This window comes from Heterocephalus glaber, unplaced genomic scaffold (assembly GCF_053883595.1).
Source record: "Heterocephalus glaber isolate CG9 unplaced genomic scaffold, H.glaber_assembly_v1.0 deba00000281, whole genome shotgun sequence".
Taxonomy (NCBI): Eukaryota; Metazoa; Chordata; class Mammalia; order Rodentia; family Bathyergidae; genus Heterocephalus; species Heterocephalus glaber.
Window position 1 is genome coordinate 17,013,764 of NW_028258139.1, and position 14,152 is coordinate 17,027,915.

The 14,152-nt window shown below is 50.3% G+C and overlaps 1 protein-coding gene across 2 annotated transcripts in view; it reads left to right on the forward strand.

Annotated features, from left to right (window-relative positions):
- The window catches only part of Col22a1 (collagen type XXII alpha 1 chain), a 254,572-nt gene that overhangs the window by 39,453 nt on the left and 200,967 nt on the right, over positions 1 to 14,152 (forward strand). For both annotated transcript variants that reach the window (XM_021251585.2, XM_087187298.1), the window contains exon 4: positions 11,613 to 11,687. In XM_021251585.2, coding sequence (XP_021107244.2) covers positions 11,613 to 11,687 — 75 coding nt within the window. The remainder of the gene's footprint in view (positions 1 to 11,612; positions 11,688 to 14,152) is intronic.

Here is a 14,152-nt window from a genome sequence, read left to right on the forward strand (position 1 = left end):
CAGTTTTCACATCTTAAACATGAGGATGATAAAACAAAACAGAACCAAATCCAAAAGCAAAACCCTTAAAGCTTTGCTGCAAGCCTTGCATTCATTGATTGAGGAAATATTGATTGAATGCTTCCCATGAGCCACAGATGCTAACTGAAGGTCACAGGAGTGCTGGGTTTACATGATAAACAAACCAATGACAAAGTTATCACTTAAAATTATAGGTGGAGGGGCTGCCGATTTAGCTCCGTGGTTTGGCCGCCTGCTGCGCAAGCGCAAGGACCCGAGCTAAATCCCCGGTACCCATCCCCCCCAAAAAATTATAGGTGGAAATCACCCCAGGAAGTTATAATAAGTGGCCTTCGGGGCATAAACAAAGGAGGGTGAGTTAGAAAGAACAAGACAGAAGGGTTCTTCTCAGGTCAGGTGGTCAGCGAGACCTCTGAGGACACAGCAGGCAAGAGCAGGCGAGCTGTTTTGTGTAAAGCACTGGAATTAGCCTCCTCCTCAGCCCCTGGAGCTGGTGGAGGAAATGGAGGCAGAGAGAGGGGAGTGTGGACAAGGGCCAGTGCCCGCAGGGGCTTGAGGCTTGGGAAGACTTTGGTTTGACTCTGAGCTGAACACAAGGGAGGAAAGACTTGTTTTGTTCTGAACTTTGTGGTGAACGACAGGAAACATTCAGGTAAAGGAACCAGCCCTAAGTGTGGAGCGTGGTGACTTCTCACCAACTAACTGCTCCCTTCAGCCTCACCAGAGGGACTCATTCAGTGAGAGAGGGACGGTGCCCTATTCAGGTTTCAAGTTCCCCTCCCTGCGGATGACATGGATTGCTGTGACACGACCGAGATTCAAGAAAAGCAGCCCGAAGTGGGCAAAGGTGTGGTTAATGAGGAATGTGAATGGAGATGCGATCAGAGAGCCCACCACAGAGAAAGCGTCTAGGAGGAACCGAGCCCGGAAGAGTGAAGCAGCTTGTTCATGGCCAGACAGCAGGAGGAGGAGTGGAGCCACTTGCCTGGAACTGAGGGCGAAGCTTCTCCCCTCTCAGCTGTGGGGGACACAGGTTGTGCATGTGGAAGACTCACAGCCCTGGAGAGGCACGGAGGGGAGGCAGGTGCTCCTGCTGTCTGCTCCCAGGCGCAGCGCCTCCAAGAGGAGGAGAGTGTGAGAACAGCAGGCGGTTGTCCACCTCTTAAGACCTCACCCTTCCTCCCCTGGTCCTAGTCCTGGCTCTAGACGTGGCCTCTTCTCTCATCAGCTGGCTGTTGTCACCCTTAGCCCCACCAAAGCTGCCTCACGGACAGTCTAGGAGCCCCCCACCAGCCCACAGGCCATGGGCAGGAGAAATCCCAACCTCTGCTCCGTGATGTGGGAACCATGGGGTTGTCTGGCCTTGGTGTTTGCTCCCACACAGTCGGTGCTCAGGGGCCCTAACATAATCCTCTCCAGGGATTCTGGGTCTCTTGTCCCTGTCCTCTGGCATTGTCACTGGGCTGATTTGGGGTCCTTGACCCTGAGTTTGGACACAGATATGTCTGATCCCTGGCTACAGGCTAATGGAGAGAATGTGATGAGAAGAGAGATAAACAGCACCTGATACTCTTTACCCATCTGCCTCAGGAAGTTCAGGCTCCAGGAGGCAGGAACGCCCCTTGGGGAATGCTGCTGAGGTTCAACCAGCCTTTCCTGTGGACTCTGGACACCAAGAAGGGGGAGGGTTTCTCCTCAGACTTGGGGTGACCTAGGGTCAAACCTGGGCCTGACCTGGCCCCGGAAATCCCTCCCACCCTTCCCATAGGAAACCACTCCTCTTCAGGGCTAGTGAAGTCTCCTGTGGAGCCCACTCTGGATTCCTGTGACCCACGTGCAACTTGCTGCTTCTCTGAGTTTACGTTTTTCTACCTCTTCAGGCTGAAGGGAGGTGTTGGGTTTGTCCCCACCCCAGTGCTGGCACCCCTGTTACAGTCCTTGGGGACCTCCATCTCAGGTCCCTGCTGCCGGGAGAGCTGGGGCCTCAGGATGGCAGACTGGTGGGCTGAGTTTGGCAGTGTCTGCCTGGGGACTTGGAGTCCATGGCTGGAATCTCCGGGAGCCCATGGAGGCCCTGCAGGGTGCGTGTGGGCTTCCTCAGCTGTGAACTTGATGCTCCTGCTTTCTTTTCCCTAACTGCCTCAGAAGTTTGGTGCTAGAGTTGAGCTGATTGAGTCTCAGCGTTTGCAGTCTTGATGCCCCCAGATAGCACTGGGTTCTGCCTCTGTTGAGGATCAAACAGATCAGAGAAACTGTGAGTGAAGCTTCAAAAAGTTTGTTCCTGCTGAACTGATGAAACCATGGTTGTAGCAGCGAACCTGGGTCCTAGGTTTGCATTCGAGTCAGAAGTTGAGAGCCATCATCCAGAGAGGCAATTTATCCTCCCCATAAATTAGAGCAGGAGCTCACAGTTCCACCTCCAGCAGGCGATGCCCCTTGTGTTGGGCTTTATGGGAAAATGGTGGTGGGCAGAGTGCAGCTTGAGGGAGGCATTGAGTCTGTGTGGCCCTGGGTAGGTTTTGTCTTTATTGCACTGTGATATCTGTAAAACCAGAGGACTTGGCTCCAGAGTGAATTGGATTTTCTCCTGATCTGGAAGCCTGAATTGTGCTCTGAGAGCACGGATTCCAGGTGGACGCCTTCCTCAGTCACGGCCTCCTGGCTTGCCTCACTGGTGACCCTTGCTGTCCTTCTTTGTCTTCTGCCTGGAAGACTTCAGGGACTAAAGGGCAGATCACAGAGCAGAAGATACCAGGTATCCTGGGAGGGAGCCGTATATAAAGAAAAGAGGGCTGTTTGGGAGCAGGTGTGCTTTCCTGTAGTTTCCCCTAAGAGCTCCCTTTGTTCGCTGCGCCATTTCCCTGAACCTGCTTCAGTGTGACCACTGCCCCATCACTCTGTACCAATGACCTGTGCATGACTCTGTGCCTGGCTCCCTCCTGAGGGAACCACTTCCTAGCACACTGTTAGCCTCTCTCTTCCTGGCCTCCTGCTGCCTCCCTGGCCTCCTCCTTTGCCTCTTTTGCTGGCGCTCACCTCTCCCACCTTTTAGGACGGGAGGCCCCAGACCTGGTCTGCAGACCTCTTCTTCTTTCTCTCTAATGGAACAATCTCATCACTCTTGCTTAAACACCCGTCCATGCATAGAAAACTTCCAAAGCCAAATCCCCAGCTGGGACCTGTGTCTTGAAATCTGGATGCCAGGTTTGTAGATCTAGGTACTTTCTGAGTGTGTAAAGACATCTGGAATGTGAAGTGGTTAAAACTGGACTCCAGGTACATAGATCCAAGGTCCTAGGGCAACAGGTCAGCACATTAACTTTCTCAGATACTTGATATGTCAGCTACCATAGCAGCCTTCGTGGTTAGCTTTCCAGGGAGATTCAGGATCTGGCCATCTTTCACCTCCCCTACCCCTAGGGCATCCCTCCCCAGTCATGGGGGTGGCCTTCCCGCTGGTCTCTCTGCTTCTGCCCGCCCTGCTCCTTCCTTATTGAGGTCTTCCTCAGAGGGACCCTTCTTCCTGTGGCCATGAGTACCCAGTCCTCAGGCCTTTGTACCTCTCCCCATGTCTCCACATTGCTTTTCTCTTTGTGGACTCTCCCCGCCAGGGTGTCAGTGCCCTATCGCTTCTGTTCTCTCAGTTGGCCATCCAGTAGGGCGCTCTGCTTCTCCCTGCCTTTCTCTGTTGCCCTCCCTTCCCTTCTTCAGAACTCGGGGGAGACATCTACCCCTTGGGGTACTTGCTGTTCAACTTTCTCCTCCAGTTTGCTGTTACTGTGATCACACACTTCCCAGAGACCTCAGTCTTCTCTTTTGCTGGTGGATGCAGCTCCCAAGGACGACTAATTTGCTGTTTTTCCCCTCACTTTTATGCCCAGGATCAAGTCAGTGCCAGGTACATAGCTGGAACTCATTGGGTTTGGAGAAAGAAGGAAGGTTTGGGTCTGGAGGGTTTGTAGCACCTTGGGCACCGAGGGCTAAGAGTCACTGCTCATTCTTTGAGCATAGATATCTCAGGAAATGGGGGCACCTGGACTGGCTGAGGGCTCTGCTGGCCTCCAGTGTCCCATTGTGTTTCCATCTCCTTCTGCCCCCTTAGGAGCTGTGCTCAGTCTTTGGCAACACCTACTGGTGCTGGGCCATGGGACACACCCCAGGAGGGAAAGGCGCTTCAGGGAACTCCTGGGGCATTTACAGTCAGGAGGGTGGGCTGGTATTCTTGGTCCTCCTCGGCCGATGATCCTTTCTTCCAGTGATTTGCCTTCTACTCAGATCCAGCACATTTTCCTGCCACTCAGTGTGGTCCTTCTGTGGCCTGAGTTCCAAACCCTGCCTCAAGTTAATGGCTCTCTATGGTGCACCATCACCATCGTCCCTCATTTCTCCTCTCTGCTCCTGCCACATCAGCTGCAGAGCAGCTCCATCCCTTCATAGACCAAGCTCCTTCCAGCCTCAGGCTTTGCATGTGCTGGGCCTTCAGCCCATTTTGCTCTTCCCTGGGCAGAGCTCTCAGCCCAGACATTGCTCACCTCCAAGGGCTTCCTGGACCGGCTTATCCAGTGTCCATCACATGGTGGAATGCAAGCATCGGATGGAAGGACTATCTTACCTGTACGTTCTTGTGGCTGCCCTTGTTCCTTGATCCGGGTAGATGTGCTGAACATTTGGGAAATGTGTGTTGGCTAAAGGAATGAGGGAATGGGTGAATGAACGAGCTCATGTTAGATGCTGGACATTGTGCCTAGAACTTTCCATCCACTGTTTCATTTAAACTTTAGGACAGCCCCAGGTGGGGGAAAATGCTAACCTCTACACATGCTTCTAAGTTTGGAAGCACACAGGGCAGCTGGCATGGAAGAAATGAGGCCTTATGAGTCCAAGGCTTCCTCCTGTGACCCTTGGGGGCCTGGCTTTTCCTAACCCAGAAAGCAGCCTGGACTGCTGTGGGGAGAGCAGCAGTGCCCCTCCCTCCAGGCCATCCCTTCTTGCTAATTCTTCTCCTGCTGTAATATCCAGGCAAACTAAATCCTCAGCAACTGTTAAGAAGGGCCTGGTTGCCAGAGGCCCTCAACTCCCCCACCTATACCTGCTCTTTCTGAGATTGTGGCCAAGAAGTGGAGAAGTGGACAGGTGACCAGTGCTTGAGCTTTCAGCTTCTCCAGGTGGATTGTTCTTTTCAGTGCTGTTTTATCTGCCAAACATTCTGGCATGCTGCCTCTAAAACATAAACATTCCTCAAAACACTTGGAACTCTGTCCATGCCTTTCTCTCTTTCAAAAGACCTGGGGGAATTGGATGGCCTAACCAGAGGCCTGCAGCTTCTGCAGAGGCATCTGGGGCCCGTGCACTTTGACATAGAAGAGAGAGACAAAGCAGTAGCATCCAGGAAGTAAGTTCCAGATAGGAAGTGGAGGTGGAAATGGGCAGAAGAACTCAGTGTCTGGACCTTTTCACATTTTCGTCTTCTCACAGGATACACTCCATGACCTTGGGACATGATTATTGACGCATCACACCATCCCACCCTTTTACCAACTAGGAATGCTACTTGTTCACGTTTCATGTGAAGATAATAGTATCTTCCTTGCACAACTGTGCAGGGATTAAATGAGCATTTAAAGAGACTGTGTAGTCACTCAGTGATGGTTTGGTTGTTGTAACTTCACACTCTAGGTGTTTTCTATGGCTAACATTATGTGAACAGTGGTTGAGAGCTCAAATGCCTAAATCTGATTCCTTAAGTTCAGTTTCTGCCTCTAGCTGTGTGATGGTGGATAAATTACTTAGCTTCTCTGAGCTTCAGCTTCCTATGCATAAGCCAACAAATCCTGAGGGTGCAGAGTGAGTGAGGAAGACTCAAGATTATTCAAAGACAGAATGGCAAATGCTTCAGTCAGTAGCAGGCTGGCCATCTGTCAGCACAGGCTTTTGGGGAGGACTTGAGTCCCTGTGAGCTGAATGACCCTGGGCAGGTGGTGACCCTTGGAGAGGCTATATCAAAACAAGGGCCAGATGTTGGAGCCTTCATGTTGAATTACTACTCGCTAGCTCTGTGGCCTTGGACAGTTCACTGACTTAAGATTTCTGTATCTGTAAATGAGAATGCCTACCCAGTAGAGCTGTGGTGTAGATTCAATTAAATATGCTTCTGTGTGTCACATGCTTACAGCGGTGCCTGGTGACAGCAGCCCATCTCTCTGTGCCTTCTGCTCCTCACGTAACTGTGGTCCCCAGCAGAACAGTTAAGAGGCCCAGATATAATCCGCACAGCACAGTGTGCTCCGTGCGTTACATGGACATGTGGCCACTCAATCCTCAGGAGCCATTAGGAATATTGTCTTTATTAACATTGTCCCTGGGGCCCTTGTGCCTGGCACAGTGTCTGCTGCAACTCTAAAGTGAGGATGTGTGGACAGTTCCTTGCTGGCTTCTGAGCGGCAGAAGGAGAGTTGTGTTCAATGGTGTCTGATTCACAGTTGCCCCCTCCACCTCTGCCCCACCTGGAATGCCATCATCTCTCTGTGGACAGCTGCACTGAACAGGGGCTGCTTCCTGACTGGTCCCCAGGGACAATGTTCCCTGTCCTCTACTGGTCTTCCTGATTTCCTGACTGAGTTTTGCCAACTCAACTCCTAGATTCTAATTCAGGTAGGCATTTGTTCAAGTACAGACACTACTCCTGTCTGATGAGTTCCCTAGCTTGTCTTAGACATTGTTTTTTAACATCTGTGCAATAGCAAGACCATCTACTTGTTAAGATGGAGGTAGAGGGTCAAATTCCAGGTCATGGTAATCGCACCAGTGGGTACACGGTAACTACCTGTATCCTCTCTTCCCAGATGATAAAGCTCCTGGGTGAGAGCACAGGGTGGCATAGTTTTGCATTCCCCAGACAGATCCATGGCTGTGTGAACAAAGCACAGGACACCAGAGATTATCTTGTACAAACCCTTCCTCTCCTCCAATATGCAAACACACACTCCCTTTTCACATTTGGTAAGCTGAGAACAGGTTCCTGTTTTTCTAGAAAGATGGAAGTAAATGCCTAGGATTTCCCTTTGGAGCAGCAGCTCCAATCAACCAGCAGCTTTGAGTTCACAAAGTTGGAGAACCCGGTGTGTTGAAAGAGGTAGCTGTGTTCTCTCCAGAAGTCTGGGGGATTTGTTACTGTTACCTAAAGAGTGGAGGAAAGTGAATATCAGCAAGTAGATAATCTGTTTTGAATCCTCCCCAAGAAGGTTGGTGAAAAGGTCCCTGAAAAGGAACTTAGAGTCAAAAGAAGCAGATTCAGCAAGCCAGTTTATTAAATGTCAACATGCCACATGCTAAGCAAAGCAGTTTTCTTTTACTGAGGATGCTCTGAAGAACAGGCAACTCAGTGAAGGCTAGTGTCAGTTAGAAGCAAGGTGTACTCCCAAGGACAGGGACAGGCAGCTCTGAGAAAGACCAAGTGTCTGGGACTAGGTTGGTTTCCCTTTTGAGTTCCTATAATTTGGGAGAGTGGTCAATTGTTGTTGCCCAGCAGGGTTTTCAGTCAGTTAGCAGTGAGACTCTAGTCTGTCAGGAGGGGAAGTTTTTGAATTTACATAATCTTAGCCAGAATGAACATGGGAGCCAGCCATTCCCTACAAAAGGGATCAAAACCACAATGCAAATGTGTGCAAATTAAATCTAGTGAGGTCAAGTAAGACCTACCGGCACAACATGGGGTCCAGGTCCCCTAAGTAGGCATGTGTAGACCTCAGGTAACTGTGTAGGTGGGGTACCTGGAAGGAGCTAGATGAACCCTCACAAGTCCATCCTTCTAGCCCCAGCTCATGTCTGGCTAACTCCCTACCCTATGAACATTTCCTCCTTTGTGTTCTCATGTTTTCCAAAGGAAAATGGACCGACTGGGAACACATTAAACATATTTTTTAAGAACTTATCCCTGTCCTTAATTCCAGAACTGCTTCTTCTGAGGGTCTTGAATTGTTATCTGCCAAATCCCTTTTACTGGGACAGTGAAGGGGATCTGGTCTGTCAGTAGCTCCTTTGTCAGGAGAGTAATGCATGGGTCCTCACCACCCCACTGATTGCCCTCAGAAACCAGAAAGGACTCCTGGCCCCGAGTCAGTGCTGTGCCCAGTGCTGCTCACAGGAGGGGAAGGGCCGGCCTGTGGATGTGGTGTGTAGACAGCCCCTGCACTGGCTTAAACACATCGGAGTTCTTCGCTGTGCTCTTTTCCCAGGCATGAGGTTGCTTGTTCAGGGGTCCTTGTTTTCTCACATTTCCTGGACAGCTCCCCAATGCTATGTACCCACATGAAGGAGGACAAAGGGAAAATAGACTTGCCAACCCATTCACTTACATTAAGAAAATCAAATGCCATTTACAAAGAAGGCCTCCATCCAGCCATAGTGAACTTCTGTTTCCTTGGTTAGAACTGGGTTATGTGTCCATCCCTAGGTGCAAGGAAGCTGGAAAGAAGGGGAACAGAATAATCTGAGTTAGCTAAGAGCGACCAACCACTGGCAACTCCCTTGAACTAAAGTGGCATTTCTTTAGCCAGAAGTGGGGTATAGGCACATGTCCCTGGCAGGAGCCCGGAAGTCTGTGGAGTCTTCTCGCTGGCTTATCAAAATCTTGATGATTCCATACCTAGCTCGCCCTCCAGTCTACTGTCCAGTGTCTGCTTCTGAGCTCCCGTGCCGGCGGTCATTTTGCTTGGCACGAACGGTGGCGGTCTCGGTGATATGGAGGGCCACTGAGATCCATGAAGGTACAGGGATCACCGTGCGCCAGGGCCAGTCATACCATATGATGACTTCAGTGTTGCTCCATCAGCTCTGGGACCTCAGGCCCCTGAGGAGGTTTCCTTACCCAGGCTGGGATGGGTGGGAACAAGGCCCTGGAGTCCTTGAAAACTCATCAGAGTGTTAGATCCCAGGGGAAGCGTCTTCTACTGAGTGAGGGGTCAAAATAGTGTCATGCGGCTATGATGCTTTTTGCCCTTGTTTGGAATCTGTCACCACGGTCAGCTCAGGAGTGTCCTGAAGGCAAGGATTATGACAATGTATTATCTACTTCTGTGTCCCTGGAATGAAGTCCATGCATGCCTAGAGCTTTCCTGAAGCTCAGTAAAATATTTCAGTTTGAATAAATAAGTGAATATGGAAATAAACAGATGTGTTATCCAAAATGCAGAGGTATTTTGCTCCTCAAACAGTGGAGGATAGCTGAGAGGAGCTTGGGGTGCTGAGCCCACCCTTCTGACAAGCAGATGAGCCCAAGGGCCCTGACCCTTCAGTGGGAAGCCTGGCAGAGCAGGTATTTTGGGAACTATTTGTCCTGACCTAACAAAGTGACCCTAATAAATCACCCTTTGAACCTCTTGAATGTCTGAGGCTTAGTGATGGCCCCCAAAGGCACTTTGCAGTTGTTTTGAGAATGATTCCTTAAAGGAGTTTGGTAAGTTCTATGTCTTTTAAAAAGACCATCCGTCTTTTCTGTGTGGTCTTCAGATTGGCCTTGCTGTCTGGTCAGAGAAGCAGGTCCTCCCCTGGGATGTCTGCAGATGTGACTCAGAGGTGTCGCCTTCTCTGAGCTCCAGCTGTCAGTCACCTGAGATTTGCTCACCGTCCTGGACAGGATCCTCCAAGCCACCTCCTTTTACCCTTTAAACTCACTTAAATGACAGGCAGGGTGCAGGCAGGGTGCAGGCAGACCGCCAGGGTTATAGCCATTGATCCTTTCCCCACAGCTGCCGCAGGCCAGGGTGGAGCTGTCTAAATATTGCCCCATGCCTGCATCCTCTCCTATTTCACACTAGACGGACAGCTTGACGCTGTCTCCAAAATAGCCCCCGCCAGGAGCTTGTCAGACCTGCTAATGCCTTTTAAGATAAACATTAAAAATATCACTTCCTAAATCGGGAACACTCTTATTTTTTCCCCTCACTGCTCATGGCTTAAGAGTGGCCCTGTGGTCCCATGCTGAAATGTTTATGCCCCTAGCAGGCCCAGTCTTTGCATATAGAATTGATGTAATGGTGAGGCTGCCCAACAATACTGCGGGAGAAAACAGTCATGGAGGTGACCCACATTGCTTCCTGGGCAGGTTGGCTCACTAGATGTCTTGAGGACCAGGTTCGCAAAAGGGCATCCTTAACCCGGTCCCAATCTCTCATGGGTTTGACCTTCTCCTACCCTTAGGGCAGCCCTGCCATAGGTTTGTGTTTAAGATCTACCTGCCAAGATGGTTGTGTGGAGACAAACTCAGAGGCCTCTCCCTGCCAGTGCCATTTGCCTGTTAGTCCTAGAGCCAATGTAGGGATCCAGCATTTTGAAGATCAGAGTTAGGGCTCATTCATTCTCATATATTTAGATCAAAACAGTTCTGTTTCTTTTTAAAAGTAACAATTCATGAAGGTTTTAAAATAAGACACTTTAACATAGTAGCGTCTTAGTTACTTTCTTATTGCTGGGACAAATACCTTACTTCCTGTATCTAAGGGCATGAACATTTCACCAGGGGACCACAGGGCCACCTTTAACCCATCAGAAGGGGGGGTGGTCGGGTATTTTGTTACAAGTGAAAGGAGAAAAGTTTTATTTTAGCTCACAGTTTGTAGAGCTTTTAGTCTAGAGTCAGCGGGCTCCAAGGCAGAGTGGCATGGCAGAGGAGAAACAGTCCATGGCATGGGAGGAAGTAGAGTGTGCCACAAGGGAGAAAGACGGATAATATATATGCATCTCCAGGCCACACCCACAGTGACCCGCCTCTTCCCACCAGGCTTCACCTCCCAACATCACACCCAGCTGTAATCCCAGTAATGGACTAATCCAGTATACAAGACGTAGTCACCTGCCAAAAGCCCCACCTATGAGGACATGAGGCTTTGGGAGTCATCTAGATACAAGCCGTAACAAGTAGGATAACTTTTTATTTTTTTGGTGTGACTTATTCTACTGCTTTTGTGTAACTGAGGAATGTTGCTTCTTCTGGCATTTGAATTCTTCTGGAACTGCACCTGAAGCTTCATAGGGTGAATTAAGGAACACTTTTCTGGTCTGCTCCAGACATACAGTTCCCATTTTGTGGACACCCCTCTCCCCTCTCAGAATTCTGTGTATATTTCCATGCCTTCCCACCCAAGGCTCCCTTGGCTGTGTGGTATGTACCGCTGGCTCTGTTTCACTGTTCCTGTAAGAGGAGCCTCTCCAGGAAGGCCTTCCTGTCTTTGGCAGGTAGGTGACCCACCTATGCCCTGAGTCCCCCAGCAGCTATCTGAGCCTGTCACTTACTGCACTGTGTTTTGAATATTAGTTTTCATGTCTGGCTTCTAGTGGATGAGGCTATGAGTTCTCTGGAAACGAGGACAAAAGACCTTGTTCCTATTTTACCCAGAATAGAGCAAAATATTTGCAGAGTCTATGTTAAACAAGGACAGGAGCAAACAAAAGCGTAAGTATGAGCAGAGATGCCAACTCAGGCACTGGCCCCTTCTGGTGCTGGAGATGCGGTGGGCTCCATTTGCTGTCACATGTCACAGGGTGGCCATGGACCACGCTTTCTCACCAGCTTCTGTTTCCGCTTCCTTTCTCAGATGTGCTCTGCCCAAGTGTCCGTGTTGAAGGAGATCGCTTCAAGCACACCAATGGAGGAACCAAGGAAATCACAGGTAAGAGACACTCCCAGTTGTACTCTGGGGGATTTGCTGGATCTCAGTGTGACCCTCATCCATTTAAGGGTGGCCTCAGGACCACCCGTCCCATCATTCTACAACACCCTGGTAGTGCAGCCATCAGTAGAGACTGGTAGAGAATGGTCAGTGCCTTCCATTTGGCAGGATGTGGGCGTTTATAATGTCACTAAGTAGAGCCGCAGAATGAGCGCATTTGTAAAGAGTGGTGAGAGAACAAGCAAAATATTGACAGAAGGAGCAAAAAAAGTGACTAAACACAGGCATTTGGGAGCAAGGGGAGAGTGAATCCAGGGCAGGATAGGAGGAGCCACGTGGCAGCTGAGCCCCCGGCAGAGAGAGATGGTGCAGGAGCCCTGCAAAGGCGGTCCATGGATATGACAGAGGAGGGAGAGCCGGTCTGGGGGCGGCTGAGTCTGTGTCCCTAGCAGCCTGACGGTGCTGGCATTGATTAGTCTTCCCTGTGGCCAGACTTGCTGCTAAGCAATCTAAGTGCGTGAACTCAGGGTAGTGTTTTCTCCTCCCATGCCCAGGATATCACCACCTTGTTCTTCTCACTGACACCTGCTGGTCAGGGTCCTTCTCTGCCTCCTGCATCCTCTCAGGTTCAGTTCTCCCATGTGTTTGCCACCTGTCCCAGCCAATGAGCCCAGGGAGGTCAGGATGAGGTGCTGGGCAGGCACAGCTGCTGCCCCGCCTGCACCCTGGGGACCCTGCCATGTCTTCCTGCCCCAGAGACTTCGAGTGCCAGCACCTGGGCCTTGGAGCCTGAGGGAGTTTTCTAGAACAGTAGAAGATTGCTGTGCCTGTTCGTACAATGGGCAGAAAGTGCCAGGGAGCTGACACTCCAGGGAGCAGCCCACAGCCCCCCAGCTCCACTGATCAAGGTGGAGTTAGTCTCAGGTCCACGTGACAGCTCATCTCCCAGGATTTCTTACAATGTGGGCAGAGTGCCCCTGAGCATCAGAAGCTGGTGTGTTTCCCACTTGAGAAGGGAGGGGGCCATGGGCCAGTGGGGGAGAGCTCTGCATCTGTCTGGTCCTTTCAAAGTTGGGGAACAGAGGACTTTCCTGTCCTTACTCCTACTCCTGGGATGGCAGAGTTTGTAGAAACTGAAGTTGCTCACCCTTAGGTGCTGCATGTGAATCCAGCACACTCTGCCTCTCGCCTGCACTGCTGTGGCATCCCTGTAACCAGTGTGCCTCCTTCTCTCACTGCCCTATTCCCTACTGCGCATCAACAAATCTAACCCTCAGATCTTCTGGCTCTCAGAGTACTTGTGTTTCTTAGCTCCTCCCGAAGGGTTCTGTCTCTTTGGTTCTAGCATAGTCTTGAGGCTCTTGGGTTGCTTGCTGGTCCCGAAAGGTATAGTGTTCCCCTTGGCTGATAGCCTTTCCTCTGCTTAGTGCTCCCATTCCCACTTTATCCCCACAGTGAGCTCCCACTAATCCTTCAAAGCCCAACTGAACAATCACCTATGAGAAATCATTTCAGGGCCCAATAGGGTCTCTAACTGCTCTTTTAACCTTTCATCCTATCCTGGGAACTCCAATCAGAAGGTGTAATTATTTGCTTCCCTGTCTTCTTCTCTAGGAACCATATGAGCTGTTTGAGAGCAGGGCCTGTTTTACTTTGAAATTCTTCTGTGTGTCCTAAGGGCATAGAACAGTACCTGGCTCTTAGAAGGAGTTCAATAGATCTGTGCTGAATGAATGAATAGGTGCATGAATGAAAGGAGGAAGCCTGATGTAAAGTGTGAATGGCCAAATGGGAGGTGGGGTGAATGGGCAGGAGATTTAGAAAGGCAAATGAGAGTTAGGGTAAGAAGGAAGAATGGAAGGAAGCAACGGAGAAAGGAGGAAGGATAAAAGGAGGGCAGATGAGCAAATGAGTCTGCCTGTGTCAGCTACAACTTAGAATGAGTCTAAAGCTTTCCTGCCATTCTACAGGCCGAAGAGCAACAAGCCATTGCATTCGTTCTACTTAGCAGCAATTGATTCTTGCTGGGAAGGATCAGAAACAGTGCCTCTGTGTGTGTGTGTGTGTGTGTGTGTGTGTGTGTGTGTGTGTGTGTGCGTGCTCACCCGCCCGCGTATGTCTCAGCATTTCCCTGAACATGTGCGTATGTGTGAATATGAAGAACTTTGCACATATATTCTAATCCATGGCATATGAGGAGAATCCTGCTGAAAAGCCAGCTTGGTGACTGGATTAAAGCAGGGCCCTCTGTTATGAGTCCTCTCTATGGAAACTCCCAGGGGTTCAATGACACTACCATGTGGGCCTCCATCCCCACGCAGAGCATTGACCTGTTTGCATAGCTCTGTGTGCACAGAGAACCTGCTCTGTCTGCTGTCTAGTCTCCTAACTGTTGGCCCTGAAAAAGTATTTCAGCTATGTGAGGCTAATGAGGGAGTTACAGAGAGATGAGCCTCGGACTTGCC